At 48.7% G+C, this 15,544-nt stretch overlaps 1 protein-coding gene across 9 annotated transcripts in view; it reads right to left on the reverse strand.

The window, feature by feature from the left end:
- The window catches only part of CLPB (ClpB family mitochondrial disaggregase), a 143,882-nt gene that overhangs the window by 6,690 nt on the left and 121,648 nt on the right, over nt 1-15,544 (reverse strand). For 7 of the 9 annotated variants that reach the window (XM_055282771.2, XM_055282768.2, XM_055282773.2 and 4 more), the window contains 4 exons: nt 8,548-8,625; nt 7,219-7,274; nt 2,239-2,283; nt 1,738-1,899 (listed from right to left, as the gene is read on the reverse strand). In XM_055282771.2, the coding sequence (XP_055138746.1) occupies nt 1,738-1,899; nt 2,239-2,283; nt 7,219-7,274; nt 8,548-8,625 (341 nt within the window). The remainder of the gene's footprint in view (nt 1-1,737; nt 1,900-2,238; nt 2,284-7,218; nt 7,275-8,547; nt 8,626-15,544) is intronic. The other 2 variants (XM_055282770.2, XM_063641349.1) reach the window with 1 other exon arrangement.

Genomic DNA, 15,544 nt, shown 5'->3' on the forward strand with positions numbered 1-15,544 from the left:
GAGTGCTTCACTGAGACGGACCTTGGTCTTTTGGCCCTAGCTGCATGGCGGTCATTCAAGCTGCAGGATCTAGAACTGGGCTGCCTGGGTTTGAATCCTTGATTCTCTCTCCCCAGCTGCATGACCACAGGTGAATGACTTAATCTTACTTTGCTTCAGTTTCCACATCTAATAGCTAGCTTTGGAGGGTTGTTGAAAGGGTTAAATTGATACACAGAAGCCTCTGAAGACAGCAAATGGCACATAAAATGCAAAATGCCAACTACTACCATGTCTCCTTTCCACCTGTCTACCAGGCAGAGAGCTCCCAGAGGGCACATTCGGGTCTGGCCATAGCTGTGCACTTGAATCCCATCAAGAGGCTGGAATGGAGTAGAGGCCTCAGCATACACATGTGAATAACTGAGAATGTGACCTCTGAAGGACTGGTCTCTTCTTCCTCAGCAGGAGGTTCAGGGGCAGGGAGCAGCTGAAGGGCTAGGAAGATACAACAAAACGGGCAGGGGCAAGGAGGCTGAGCCAGGTGGGGAAGGCAGTGAGCAGCTGGTAGGAGATCTGGATCTTCCTGGCTTGGTACCCGATGTGCTGTTCGGTCTGGAGAAGTCCCCTCCCTGTGGCCTCCTGTGACATGGGAAGCAAACCACCTTCCTATTTTCCTAGGGCTGCAGGAGGCTAGGTAGAAAGATGAGCTGGACTCATGGCCAGGCGCTGGCTAATATAGCCCCTGCATGGGAGAAGAGAGGCCTCATCCCTGGTTCAGTCCTTGGCTCCTCATGCTGTCTTGATGGAGCAGGGCCCCTGAAAAGGTGGAAGTCATCTTCTTCCGTGATCGTAAGCAATCCCTTGCCTGGTTCAAGGTAAACAGTGGTATGGGGGGCGAATTGGGGCTCTGGGATCAGACATATCTGCAGCCCAATCTTGGCTCTTTACACAGCAGCTGTGGCCTTAGGCATGTCTTTTATAACCTCTCTGAACCTGCTTCTTCAACTGTAAAAAATGAGCTAATTTCTCCCTTGCCTGTTAGGAATTTTTCTATCTACCTTGTGAGGATTAGTGATAATGGTTGTAACGTCTTTAGTACAGGTCTAGTACACAGAAGGTACTGGATAGAAGTAAGCTCTTCTCTCCATTTAGAACTTACCCCTATGAGCAGGGGAACTGGACCATCTGTGAGAACCCTCAGATTCTCAGAAGAGAAAGACTCCATGAACCAGAGTATCAGCATCTCACCGTTAGCAGCAACAATATTAGCATTTTAAAGAACTGCAGGAGACAATGTTTGGCACACAGGGAGGAACAAGAGCTGTCTGAGGCAGAAGGATTTTTGGGGCTTCTCTGATTCAGCCTCCTGTCACATGAGCCTCTTGTCACATGAGGTCTCTGATGCCTAGAGATGGGCAGTGACTTGCCAAGGCCACAAAGCCAGTCAGGAGCACAGCTGGAACTAAAAATTCATGTCTCGCTCTCATGACACCTCTGCCATACCATGTCTCTCTAGAAGGTGGCCTGAGCAGCCACACAATTTCAACTCTTAGGCAGGGCTGGTCTTACCTTGAGTGCCCCGCCCAGGCCCCGGTGCAGAGGGGCTAAGCTCCACCTACTGGATGAATGTACACATGCGGGAGCAGGAAGCCGAGGAATGACCAGCTAGCCTCTGGGCCTTCGCTTTCTGCTGTTCACAGTCCCCCTTATCTCCAGGTGTCCCCCCGCTCCATCCTGGCCCAAGGTGACTCTCACCTCATCAAACAGCTGCAGCATGATAGTGAGCACATCTGGATGGGCCTTGTCTACTTCATCAAAGAGCACCACAGCATTGGGGCACTGCTTCAACTTCTTGGTCAGCTGGCCACCCTCCTCATGGCCAACGTAGCCTGGTGGGGACCCGATAAACTTGGCCACCTGGTAGAAGGAAGGAAACATGCTAGGAAGGCCTTTCTCTGCTTTTAGTTTCCAACATGGGGCATGCATGGGAAGATGACTTTATACACTATTAAGGTTGCCTCTCTCAACAGAGATGATTGGCTGTCCATCTCCTAGTGTGGCAGATAGCTCTTCTCTGTGTTTATTCTTCAGAGCAAATCCTATGTGAAACAAATCAGTGACGCTGCTGCACACCTATGCTCCCAACGACAAATCCCAAGGATGCTGGAATTATCTGAGGCCCAAATGACAAGACCCAGGCAGTCATGCTGACAAGCCCTCCAAACCATGCTTCAATCAAGGACTGTCATCACTCACCTCGTGTCGCTCCTGGAACTCGGACATGTCCAGCCTGATGAAGCCCTGTGTGGAAACAAGCAAGCACCAACTCCGTTTGGAGGCAGGAAAGTGAAGAGAAGGGTTAGGGAGAAGAGCATCTCAACTATCCCCAAGGCTTTCACACCACACCAACACAAGATCTTCTATCTCACGCTCAAGAGATGTTTTTTTCTGGCTTCCTGTCTCCTTTTCTGTGCACTCATTTCCTACGAGTCCCTCATTCTCTTCCTTAAAAGACCCAAATCATGTACCTGACCTTCTAAATCTGACTTGAGGTGTCTTCGTTCAGGGAGGCCTCTCCTGTTCTGATTACCACATCATCCACCCACCCATCCACTCCACATTTCCTGAGGGCATCCTGTGTGTGCTGGACACCGGAGTAACAACAGGGAACAAGTCTTGGTCTCTGTCCTTAAGGAGCACCCCATCGAATGGTGCAGACGTGGACAAAGTCAGTCACGATCAGTGTGGATTGTGATGCGAGGGAGGAGAGAAACACTCAAATGGCTCCAGAATGCCTCTCAACTCTGCAAGTCTGTGTGATGCCCATGTCCCTTTGATTTACTTTTCTTCAAAATGAATATATTTTAAAATGTATTTACATTTCTTCATTTCATTAAAAAAAATATCCACAACATAGCTTTATAGCCCTTTTCTCTCCACCACAGGGTGTGTAGGGGTGATTTCCGAGGAAGTGGCCCCATGGGTGAGGGCCACGGTTAGCCCCTGGGGAAGAGAACAGCTTGCGGTGTGTGATCTGAAGAGTTAACAGGCAGAGTGCCCGCTGGTTTTCAAGAAGCATTACCTGATTAGGGAGCTGTAAAGGCATCCACAGGTGCCCTGTCTAGCCACAGCCAGACCAGAGTTCCCCACAGTCCCCCAGGCTCCTCTCCTACTGGCACATGCCTCCATCTAAGAGACGGCATTCACTGAATCCTGCTTCTCCTGAGAGCCAGCAATGATGGGGGTGCCAAGACCCTCAGGGGGAGGTAGCTATGTCTGAAATCCAGGGCCATATTCTAGCTTGGCCACTGGTCAGAAATTCATGCTGTGATGTACCTTTAGTTTTTTCTCTGTCCTGTCATTCTACAGCTGAGACACAGGGTGGCAAGAAGAACCCTGGGCTGGGAGCCAGGGGGCTCGGGTTCCAGTCCTAGTTCTGCCTGCCTGTGGAGCCTTGGACATGCTGCCTCCCCTTTTTGAGCTGCAGTTTTCTCCTGTGTTACACAATGCTCTTGGCTCCTCTCCGTGCCTCACCAGGGGTCTGAGAATCTAATCCAAGACGTGGGACAGGGCTTAGAGAAGTTATTAAGGCCACTTGGGGGAAAGCACTGCTATCAGCACATGGGGCATGAGCCAGAAAGCATTTCCAGAGGGTCCCTAGGCTGCTCAGTTGAGATCTGCAGGTTTCAGGGAAGAGTGGGAGGATGGCCATGGGGAACTGGGAGAAGCAATGGGCTGGAAGCCACAAGATGGGTCTCTGATTAATAACAGCTGACATTTACTATGTGCCTGGCAATGTTTTAAGCAAGCTATAAAGGGCTTTAGAACATGTACAAGTCTCTGGGGTAAGCACTACTGTCACCTCCACTTTACAGATGAGAAAACTAAGTCATAGATTAAAGTAACTTGCTCAAGGTCACCCGCGCTTGGCAATCCAGCTCCAAGTCTGTGTTCTTAGCCATCATGCTACACTGTCTCATAGCTTCCCCTCTGCCAATCAGCTGGGCTCTTGACAGTCTTCACCTGAAGGGTTCTGAGCTTCGTGTCCAGATGCCAATGAATGTCTGACGTCACATGGACTATAGACTCTCGTGCTTACTTATGTCAAGTGACCTGGGTTCTCACCCTAGTTCTTCTAATGATTTGCTGTGTAATTTTGAAAAAGTTTTTTGGCTTGATTTTCTTGGCCGGAATCATCATTTTGATTTCACATGATCTTAGCTTGGTGTTATCAACAAAGTGAGGCAAGAACAATAAGAGTAACATCCAACATGTACTGATTGCTTACCACATGCCACGAATGGCATTTAACATTTTACATCACTATCTCATTTAACCTTCCAAACAATCCAGTGAGACTGGCACCATTATGGAGCCCATTTTACAGATGAGAAAGCTGAAGTAAACAGAGGTCCTGGCCAACTCCACATAGCAGAGTACAGTTGGGATTTGAACACAGGCAGCTGCACTCAGATACTTGCTCTTTATCCCTCATCATATTGCTACTATAACTAAGTCTTTTGGACTCCACCACTCTACCTTATGATGATATCACAGAACACCATTAAGGTTCCTTCTCAAGGCTTATTAGCTCTAGTAATGAAAGTTAACAGAGCCACTCAATTTGGGAGAAATAGTATACAGGCTAATGAGAGAAAAAAATAAGTTCACAGATCTGATAAAGAAGTCATATAAATGTACAAAGAATGCTTCTGAAGCGGCAAGATCTGGAGGTGTCAGTGTCTCTTTACAAATGAAGAAACTAGGGATCAGAGAGCCAGAACTAGAATTCACATCACCAGACTCCAGGCCAGTGCTCATTTCATTTTGTCAGCCGTCTTGGGAGGCAAATTAAAGGGAGCTTCTGTTTGGTAAAAGTCTACTTTACACTGGGCTCTGTGAATGACGCTTTCCATACATCACTCTTTGGGTCCCAGGTACACTGGCTACATAGCTTAAAGTCCAGGGCTCTCTTGGATTTTGAAGGCAGGTCTCAAACATGCCTGTCATGTGGCTATAAAGTGTCTATGCTAAACACAGATTCTGTAATGAGTTGACCCACAGGGCTAGCACAGGTAGGAGTTTCATAGAAGCACCACCTATGATTTAAAAATAAAATACATGGTTGTTTTTATGGAGCTTCTCATGCCTCTCATCTCCCAATGTGAAATGGGGACACATTGGCAAGTTTCCAATCCAGCTTCCTAGAGCAGCTGAGAACAACGGTATCACAGTGAGGAGTTGAGAGACTGGATTGATGCTGGTTTTATTTCTTCCCCTAATAGGTGACCTTAGATAAGCCTAAGAATGCTGTAGGGCCTCAGTTTTCTCATCTGAAAAGTGGGTCTAATTTAGCATCCATGCTATCTTCCCCATAGGATCAAATGGGAGAGTAGATGGGGTGCTGCTGTGGTAAGTAGGAAGTGACAAATAAATACAAGTCAAGGAATAGGCACTTGCTGTGTGCTCACCATGATATGATGACATAAGTGATGAGCACACAGCATCGTCACTTGATGCTCACCATAACCTAAGATACGGGTTGGAGGGCTTTTACCTTGAGGCAAGAGAGCTGAAACTTCAAGGGGTAAAGTTTACCTGTCTAGGGCCAGTAGAAAGTAGAAGCACCGGAACCTGAAGCAAAGAATGGTTGCTCCAGAGCTCTGTCCACCACAGTGCGCTGCCTCCAAGGGTGATGGTGTTACTTCCTTCTGAGTGAGGCATGCACTGAAGGATGCCAATGTCATCCTGCACTGGGGTAAATTTGTCTCCCATTCAGATGTGTCAACTAAAAAATTACTTGCATTATTAGTCTCCTAACAAGCCCCCTCTCCTTTCTACACCAGCAAGTCAGTAGATACTTTCCTTCTACTTCCACTGTGTATGAAGACATATGAAGACAGCTTGGATAAGGAGATTATAATTTGTAATTAAATATTAACCTTTCTGACAGTATTAAAATTAAACCACTCAGAATTCTTCATCCCTAATCAGGTGGTTCCTGCCCGTAACTACATCTTCCCTAATAGTCCTGCTAGTTTATGGCCCTTTCCAGAGTGCTAATTGTTTCAATCGCTGCCAACCTGATGAATTGACTTAAAAATGCTATTTCGGTCGGAGCGCATTAGCATGCTATGGGCTGCTTCTTGCTTGCCCGCTTGTCAAGTGGGTCTGCTCCAGGTTTGGCGGAGGCAGAGCACAGCTACTGGCAGAGCTGGCGGGGTTTAAGAGCCTTCAGCCATTTATGAAGCAGAAGGGGGCTCAGGAGGACACAATCTGAGCTACCTTGTTTCTGTGGCTGCCAGTGGGGCATGCAGGCCAGGAAGAGAACAGGAGTCCAAGACTCTGTGCTGCTGGGGCCACTTGGCTGGCAGAGGCCCAAGCAACTCCTCATTGCCTTGGCCAGGGAGGCTTTCCTTAGAAAGGCAAGAGCATCTGGGGTCTCGGGCAACCTCCTGCCCTGGATGCTGGGAAGGCTGGTAGGAGACTGTTTGGCTTTCAGTGAAATGTTTTTGCACTCTCTCCAAGGATTGCTGTCTCTGCACAAAAGCATTTCCTTTCTCCCTAAAAAGCTAAACTGAGCAGGCCTTGGAAAGCCTGAGTGTGAACAAACGGGATGGGGATGGCCCTCTCCTGTGGAGAATCCAGGGCTCTGAGCCATGGAGGAAGGGGGACTATAAGCACCCTAGGCTCAAGACATAAGAAACCATGTTTAAAAGCTCATGCAGGATAGTGAGAGGCAACAAGGCATCCTCTTATTCCTACTTGTTTTCTCCTACAGCCCCCAAGACTCCAATTAGCACAGCCATGACTGCACTGAACAGTAATGGTGTCTTTCTAAAGCTGTTTCCCTCTCCAACCTGAGCTCCTTGGAGCAGGGGGAGTGTCTTAATAAATGCTGTATTAGCAGCATCTAGTACAACACCTGGCATGGCACGGATGCTTGAAAATGTTGTATGGTATATCTCACTTTGTTTCCTCAAGAGTCAGGCAAGGCAAGGATTATTATTCCCATTTTACAGATGAAGAAACTGAGGCAGAAAGAGGTGGGATAACTTGCCCAAATCTCTGGAGCAATTGGTGGCCAAGCTGGGGCCAGAGCTGAGGTCTGCTTCCTAGGTCAGGGCCCATCTTTTTTATTGCCTATTGCTGAATTCAGAGGGTCAGATTTTTTGGGATAGCAGGAATGGTGAGGTCTCCATGATGTGCAGGTCAGACCTAGGTCCCAGTCCTTACCTTTTTAGCATCTTTGTGCATATATTTGGCTGTCTGCTTGGCCAGCTCTGTTTTTCCTAGTAAGAAAGAAGGGAGAGGTGTTGGGTTAGAACCAGGTGACTAACCGCTGGAATGAAAGAATACTAGAAATGCACGGACACTAGAAAGAATATATTCTATGGATGAGAATGTTGAGGCACAGAAAGGATCAGTGACTCTCCCACAGTCACCTAGGGAGTTAATGGTGAAGCTGGGACCAAAATCAAAGTCTGCACCTGCATCTTAATTTTTCTGGGATGAGGATTGAGGCCTTTTCTCTGTAGCACCATCCTAAGAGTGACAGGCTGACTTTATAATCCAGAACCAACTTGCTTTTTAAAGCCCAGTACAAACCTCACCTCTCCTAGGAGTACCCGGGCCTCCTGGCTCACTGCCCTGCATCCCTCTCAATACCCACAGTCCTGCCATTTAGCCAGGCCCTGGAACCACATGCCAGATAGAGGGTGGGAGGGGCTGAAGAGTACCTCTCATTGTGGCTTCACGGTCCTTCTTTGTACCACAGAGAAGGAATGACAATACTGAAGTGGGGGCTCTGAAGGGCCATTTGGTGGATGGTAACCTTTGGAAGTCCCTGACTGGTATAAAAGTCAAGTTCTGTAGCATCATGGTCAGGTGGTGGTATCCTTTTGGGGGCCTACATCTGAGGGAGAGGCCCACGAAGATGTTGGGAGGGGAAGAGGAGGAAACTAAACCATGAAATTTCCCATCAGGTTCCCTTCAGGTTCCAGTGCTTCTGGTGGGAGGCGGTAGTGAAGGAATGGGGGGGTTCTGTCAGGGCAGAGAATGAGGGGGTAAGAATGCCTCGGATAATCCAGCCCAACTGGCTAGAAAAATACTCAACCCATCTTACTGCAACCAATTTTGCTATGCACCTGGCACCGCGGTGGTCATTAGGGGCCTTCTTTAGCATTTACAGCTAGGCTGTACTGAACATGGTTGATGTGCTGGGCAGAGGAGGTGGTTCAACTGTTCCCGAAGGGGAGGCTCTGCGGATGCAGAGTGGCTGGACCAGGGTTAATGGGCCCTGAAGGGCCTGGTCCTCCAGGTGAATCAGTCTTAGCACCACAACTTCCAGAGGGAGGGGCATGTTCCAGCTCTTCATAACATGACAGATGGTAACAGAGTCCTCTTTCTTGGTGGCTCTGTAATCTGGAAGCCGTTGTTTTTAGAGCTGGAAGTTGACCTAGAGGTGGACCTGCTGACCCTGGCCCGCAGCAGCTGGGGCTGTCAGGCTTGGGCCGGGCACTACCCTAGCTCTCCGTCCCCACTGGCTGATCTGCTCCCAATTACCTATTCCAGATGATCCCAAGAAGAGGAAGACCAGAGGGTGTTCTTCATCGTACCAGCCATTCTCCTTCCTCCGGATCGCTACGGCCAAACACACAAGATGGGGGGACAGGGAGGGAAGCAGATAAATCAATGACACAAAAGGCAGGATAATTATCACTAAGTATACAATATGTTTTACTGCTCTGCGCCCACTCAAAGTCCTCACTACCATTAGTGCTGCCTAATCTGATTAGCCGGCAAGGCCCCTAGGGACACCTAATCAGGTTAGCATGGATTTGGAAAGCTGCCCAGAGCAGATTTCGGATAAAGTTTTCCAGGATGAGCACTCAGCGTTGCTAGGGAAACTGAAAGGCGGGTGGATGGTGAATGGAGGTGAAGGGGGTGGGGGACTGGTGAAGGAGAATTCGAGAGGAACTTCAGCTCTCGCTGGTTACTCACCTACTCATCGCTAGTGGGACTATGGGCCGCCTCCTATGCAAATACAAGAGGCAGAAGCCCATGGCAGGCCCTTGGGGATGTGGGGTGTGAGCCCTGGACTCTTTCCTATCTGGGGAAACTAAGGTCTGGTCCACTGTCTGGGTCAGAAAGTGGAAACACAGCCAAATGCATTTTCTGGAAGCCAATCAAAGGCAACATGGAGCTCAGGGCATGGAAGGGGTAAGCCACAGGGTTACCAGAGATGCTAACTATAGCCTCCAGTGGTGGAGGGAGTGGGGAGCACGGGGAGTGGGACAGATAGGTACCAGGTTCCTTGGAGGCTCAACTCTGCTAGAGCAAGACCTGACCTCCTCTTCAAGAGGACATATGTAATTAAGGGCTACGCATTCAATCTGAGAAAACTAAGTGCTTAATTATGGAGTAGGAGAATCAGGCTCAGAAACATTGCTCAAGTATATGAGTGGGGGTGGAGTGAGGCAGAACTGCAAGAAGAATCATGCACTGAACATGCTGTTTGCTAAGCACAGTGGGAAAATTCACCAACAACGTATCTATTCAAGACCCACACAAATACACGGAGAGGAAAGTAGTATTCTCAACTCCATTATACTGAACACAAAACTGAGGCAAGACAGAGACTTGCCCAAGATAGAGACTTGCCCAAGTCACACAACTAGTAGATGGCAGAGTTGCTTCTCTCTCTAAACCTGTCTTCTTTTTTTAAAAAAGTAACATATGGCTGCTCAAAAAAGTATGAATTTTGGTTGCACTAATGGAAACATGGCAGTCAGGAGCAGGAAAGAGACAGAGCACTGTGTAATGTCAAGGTCAGTCTGCAAATGGAACAGCATGTCTGATCTGGTCCCCAGGGTGTCAGGGGAAAATTAGCTAAGGGATAGATGTCAGAGAACAAGGCCTGGAACACTAGTCAATCGAGAAACATTTGACAGTTTGGGATGTGTCTGCCCATCTTGAGTTGCCAAGATCCTAACTACTACACTGTGTGGTTGAATTTCAAAGAAGCAACTGCAGAGGTCTGGGAAGGTTCTTTGGAAGAGGCAGGACTGGTGATGGATCATGGAGGATGGGCAGGATTTGAAGAGGCAAAGGTGGCCAGCATGTCAGAGGTGGAGAGACAAGAATGATCATGAGGAGTGGTGGGGTGGGATCAGACTGTGAAGGTCTGGAATACTGTTTTAGGAGTTCAGCCTCAAGCCAGTGGTCTTTCTCATCTCGATCTCTAATGTTCCTACCTAAAATACAACTTTCTCTCTACTTCTGGCCTCGGTAGAAACAGATGGAAGCTGTGCAAATTCACGGTCATCAGACTAGCCACTTTTGCCTGCCCAGAAAATGCTCCCTGAGAATCCTGAATGAGGAATGAGAAAAAGCTCAGTACAACCTCTCTCCTGGGCAAGAATCCAGATTTTCTCTAAACTAACTGGCCCAGGATCTCTGCAAAGGTTGGCTATAAGGTGAACCCACAGACCTCACAGGTACCTGAATGCTGGGGATGAAGAGGGAAGAGTGCAAGCTTGGCTAAGCGGGGAGTCCCTGGTGTCTGACAGAAACAGGGAGCTGAGAGTGTGGGTATCTCAGGAAGTGAAGATATTGAAATGGCAAAGGCTAGATTTGTGAATATTATGTGTGGACATGTGTGTATGTGTTAGGGCAGGGGTGAGAGCAGTGACCTGAAAGGAGCCGTGTTCTTCTAAAAGTTGGCTAAATTAAGAGTCTAGGTTGGAAACAAGTTGAGCATGAACTGAGTTCAGGCTTCATGGGGTATCTGGCGAGGCAGATGTACCCAGACATCCCCCTATGTGGGTTCCGCAGGGTATCATGTACCTGGGGTTCTGATCCTGCCTTTTCTTTTAAGGTAGTATCCCAGCCCACAGAGAGCTGCACACTGCTGGGCTGTGCAGTACAAAAACACCATGGAGAATGAGGAATTGAATTATGCCTGGGGCCACTGTTCCCCGCTTCTTTTCTAAGAATGCACCTGGGAGAGAGCTCTTTATAATGCCAGGCAGACTTCACTGCACAGCTGTCCCTGGTCAATTCTGCCCGACCTAGGGCATGAGTCCGGGGTGGGCTTGATGTGGGTCCCCTGTGAAACAGGTGAAATGCCAACCATTAAGCAATTCCAACTCTGGATATTTCTAATAATATCTGAAGAGAAAAACAGCCAAGCAGATGGAGTCTGACAGAATGAAAAATGGTGGCGGCTAGGGAAGGACTGGAGAAGGCGGGCCCCAGTATGTGTGGTTGGCAGGGCGGCTGAGGACCAAGGCTATGGGCCTTGAGGATCCCGTCAGGCTAGAGTAGAGGCTGGGACAGAGACCTGCATGGGCCCATGTGGGAGGTGGCCATAGGTGTTGTTGCTCTCATTGTGGCCAGCAAATGTATTTACAACCGACTCACTTCAACATTTCATTGTTGTCTATAAAGAACTTCTGTAGACATAATTTCATTTCAGCCTTGTGAGGTAAGCAGAGCAGGGGACTTGATTTCCATTTTATAGGTGAGGAAACATGCACGCAGAAGTTAGGTGACCTGCTTAAGGTTACAGGGGGAAGAAACAAAGACCCTGGGCTTTACCCTCAGTTCTGGGGGAAAAATCCTGAGCCTGAGCCTGCGCTGTACTATGGGAGCTTGGAGGAAGGTCAGCTCTCCTCCTCTGGCTCTCCGCTGCCACAGCACCTCCTCACACCCTGACTCCTTGGAAAACGTTCTCTGTAGTCTTCCAATCTGGCCTGCTCAGCCATTCAGCACATGGCCTCAGGAGCCCCTGTCCCCTGACCCTGTCCTGGTCACTGCTCTTGGGCTACAGATGGTGTCAGGGCCCTCTGCAAAGGCAGCCTGGCTCCCTTCCCTGGCCAGTCCCATCGCCACAAACTCCAGCCAGGCTGCTCTGCCTCCCAGCAGGTAGTGCCGGTGCCCACCTGGCTTGTGTTCTGCTTTCTCGTGGCCATGCTTGTCACTACTGGACCATCTGAAAACTCACCTGCAACAGCTCTTTTTGATTCACTCCACCACACCACATCTAGCCATTAACTTGCAGGTCTGTATTCTCTGGCATGCATTCATCTACAGGGTGGTATAGTGGAGAGGGCAGGAGTTACAGGATCTAGCATGGATCCACCTCTGTCACTTACCAGCTGACTGACTTTAAATAAAACACTTATTCCTTTAGAGCCTCCATTTCTTCCTCTATAAAATGGGAACAGTCACATATGCTGTGTCAGCCCCACATGCAGATTAAACAAGTTAATGGTGATGAAAGCAATTTGTAAGTGGCAAGGAATGGGATAACAGTAAGAGTAAAAAATAATGGTAGTCATAGTGGCAGCAATGGTAGTTACCATTAGCTTTGGTATTTTACAGTAACTCTTTTGTCCTCCTAATAATCCTGATAAGTAGGTGTTATCTCCATTTTACACAGGATACCGAGGCTCAGAGACGGGCAGTGTAAGGTGTTTCATCTACCTGTGCCCTTGTATCTGGGGGGGAGGGTGTGCCCCCAATCTGACCGTATTCCATGGGAGCAGGTGCTGGGTGTCCTGGGTGTCCGATTTTCTGAGGACCCCTGAGACTAGCCCAAAACTGGTTTAATACTTGCTGACTAAATGAATTATTGGTCTTTCTCAAATCGCAAGGGGGAAAGAACAGGTACTTCAACTCTCATTTTACAGAGAAGAGGAGAAGAGTAAGGCCTAGACTTGAGTCTCTTAGTGCCCCAGGTAGTTACTACCACTCTTGTGTGAAGAAGGCTTTCACTTTCTTCTAAATCCCTCTCCAGGAAGCCTTATGCATTTGTTTAGCAAAAAGCTGTCCTAGGTGCAGGGGCACCCACGAAGAGGTCTCAAACAAGGTGTGTGCCATAGAGGTAAAGGCTACTATGAAAACTATGGGCTCCAAACCGGATGGGTGCACAGAGGGAAGTATGGGAAGAGCCATTTGTGCTGGCCTGACATTTGTGCTTAAAGGGTGAGAGGGAGATTGCCAGTCACTTGCAGGTATGAGGGGACATTCCAGGAAGAAGGCCCCCAGTGTGTGCAAAACCAAAAGGCAAGAGTGGCCTCCTCCTTCCACCCCAGGCCTTTGTTTCTGTCCAGCTCAAGGTTCTAGGGCAGTCTGGGTGGGCGGACTCACCTTGAAAGGTGCCAGGAATATAGTGTGGGAGGTTTTTTATAACCTAATCTGGAACATGTTTGTCACGTCTGTGGCATCTCCTAGGGAGACTCTCATGAGAATCTCAGAGGGACTCTCATGGTTGAGAGTCATACAAATGTTTATCAGCAATTTCTTGACGACTGCTTGTAGGTTCAAGGGACATGGTAAGTACTCGACAGGTGCCTACTGAGTGGATACTGATGCCTTGGGTTTGGTGGATCATGAAAGAGCTCTCTTCTTAGTCCTTAGTAAGGATTATTCTTTCTGCAGGCAAACTATTGCTGCCAAGTGGTTAACAACTTAAAAATGCAAAGAGTAGCTTCTGACAAGACCTAACATTGTGCGTGGGCTCAGGCTTCCTTCACTGAGTTCAACAACTTTTTATACACCTGTGAGCCCAACCTTATAGAAAAAGAGCTGGTGTGCAGTAGTTCTGGACTTCTGGAGCGAGAAAGACATACATAGTAGATACCACATGATAAAGGTGTCCCTAGGAATCCCACGGAAAGAGCCCTGAATCCAGGAGGACTGAGGAGGGCAACCTGCAGAAGGCCTAGGTCTTTTCTTTTTTAAATGGGTATTTGTGGGGTACATGAGATATTTTGATACAGGCATATAATCTGTAATAATCACATCAAGGTAAATGAGGCATCCATCACCTCAAGCATTTATTATTTCTTTGTGTTATGAACATTCCAATTATACTCTTTCAGTTGCTTTAAATGTACAATAAAGAGCCTAGGTCCTGAATGTCTCAGCAGGCAACATGGAAGGGCAGGACAGTCCAGCAACAAGAAAGCACAGCACGTGACTTCAGAAGTAACATGATGTGGGGTGGAACTGCAAGCAGTTTTGTAAGTTAATCACTACAACTCCACAACCCAGGGATGACCTGGATGTATTTCTCAGATGAGGATTCAAAGGGAGGGTCCAGAAAGGTGCAAAGTTTGGGAATATTATGTTTTTGGGCTGGTCAAAGAGGGAAGTGAAGCATGAGATCTGGTGGTATGCCCTGGTGGCCATACACAATCCTTCTGTAATATGGAATATGCGCCATACTCTGGCAGAGCTGAACACGTGAGGTGGCAGAGCTTCCCCAGGGGAGCATGTGGCTTCAGAGGGTCAACCGGGACCAGGTGGATGGAAGCTCGGGACAGGTTCCTGGTCAGAAGGAGCTCTGAGAAAGCTGCTGGGTATGTGCAGGCTGATCTGCTGCCCAGGAGAGGCTTTTAGAACAGTTCTGGGGAATGGCCTGCCCACCCCAGGAGTCAAAGGTCAAGGAGTATGGCTGTAATGAGCTATTCCATAGTTGTATTCCCAGTATGCGGTGGGCTACTAGAGGGCAGGTGCTGCAGCTTCTCTGTTTTACCTCAGGGCACATCCTAGAGCCCATGAGGGCCTGGGCTCTGGGGCTATTCCCTAGAGATGGACAAGGGGCCAGACCAAATTCTTTAATTTGACAAACTGCAGTAAGCATCTACTTTGAGCAGGGTGCTGTGCCAGGAATTGAGAGCACAAAAACGATTAAGTCATGTTATCTCCCCTCAAGGAGCCTGCAGTCAATTGCTCCTGAACTGAGTTAGGCTAAGTAAAAACCAGCCAGTGTGTGGGCAACGGGCTGGGGTGGGGTGGGGGAAGGGCCAGAAGGGAAAGATTGCAAGCAGAGAGGGTGGCAGACAAATGTAGGCAGGAAATCAACAGAGTATGTGCAGGGAGGCAGAGGCAGGCCGTTGTGGCTGGTTCATGCAGCACAAAGCAGGGAGCAGCAGGAGCAGACCTGCATGCCAGGTTAGGGCAGCAAGGAATATGCAAAGGTTTTAAATGGGAGTGGCACTGTTAGATACGTGTTTTGCAAAGATCACTCCAGCTGGTGAGAACTGATTCTAGGGGAAGGAAGGGAGGCAGGGGCACCAGTGAAGGAGCTGCCTGGTTCAGATGGGAGACTTGGACACCCTGAGTTAGGGCAGTGGTATTAGGAAGAGAGTGGAAAGGCCAGGTGTTTGATCCTTCATGGGCTGTAAGGGGTGAGGGGGAGGGAGGGGCCAAGGAAGCATCTGAGTTTCTATTTAAGAGACCAGCGAATGGTGGTCTCTACACAGATCAGAACACAGCAGATGAGCAGGCTGGGGAGGGGGAGGAGTCAGGTTCTGAATGTGCTGAATAGATAGATAGCTGGTTGCCTTTCTGAGGAGCACGGTGGGGCTTAGAGGTGCTGAGCTCACAGGAGGTCTGCCCAACAGCGCAGGCAGCCTCCCTTCCTCAGGATCGAGAGCAGCTCTGGATTCTGGAAGGAGAGCCTCACTTTCAATGCCAAGGCTCTGGCTTGAAGGTTGTCTTGGTTTGGCTCCAGTGGCCCTAGACCAGAGAGGCCATGGGGGCCTGAGCT

The sequence above is a fragment of the Symphalangus syndactylus genome, chromosome 6 (assembly GCF_028878055.3).
Source record: "Symphalangus syndactylus isolate Jambi chromosome 6, NHGRI_mSymSyn1-v2.1_pri, whole genome shotgun sequence".
Lineage (NCBI taxonomy): Eukaryota > Metazoa > Chordata > Mammalia > Primates > Hylobatidae > Symphalangus > Symphalangus syndactylus.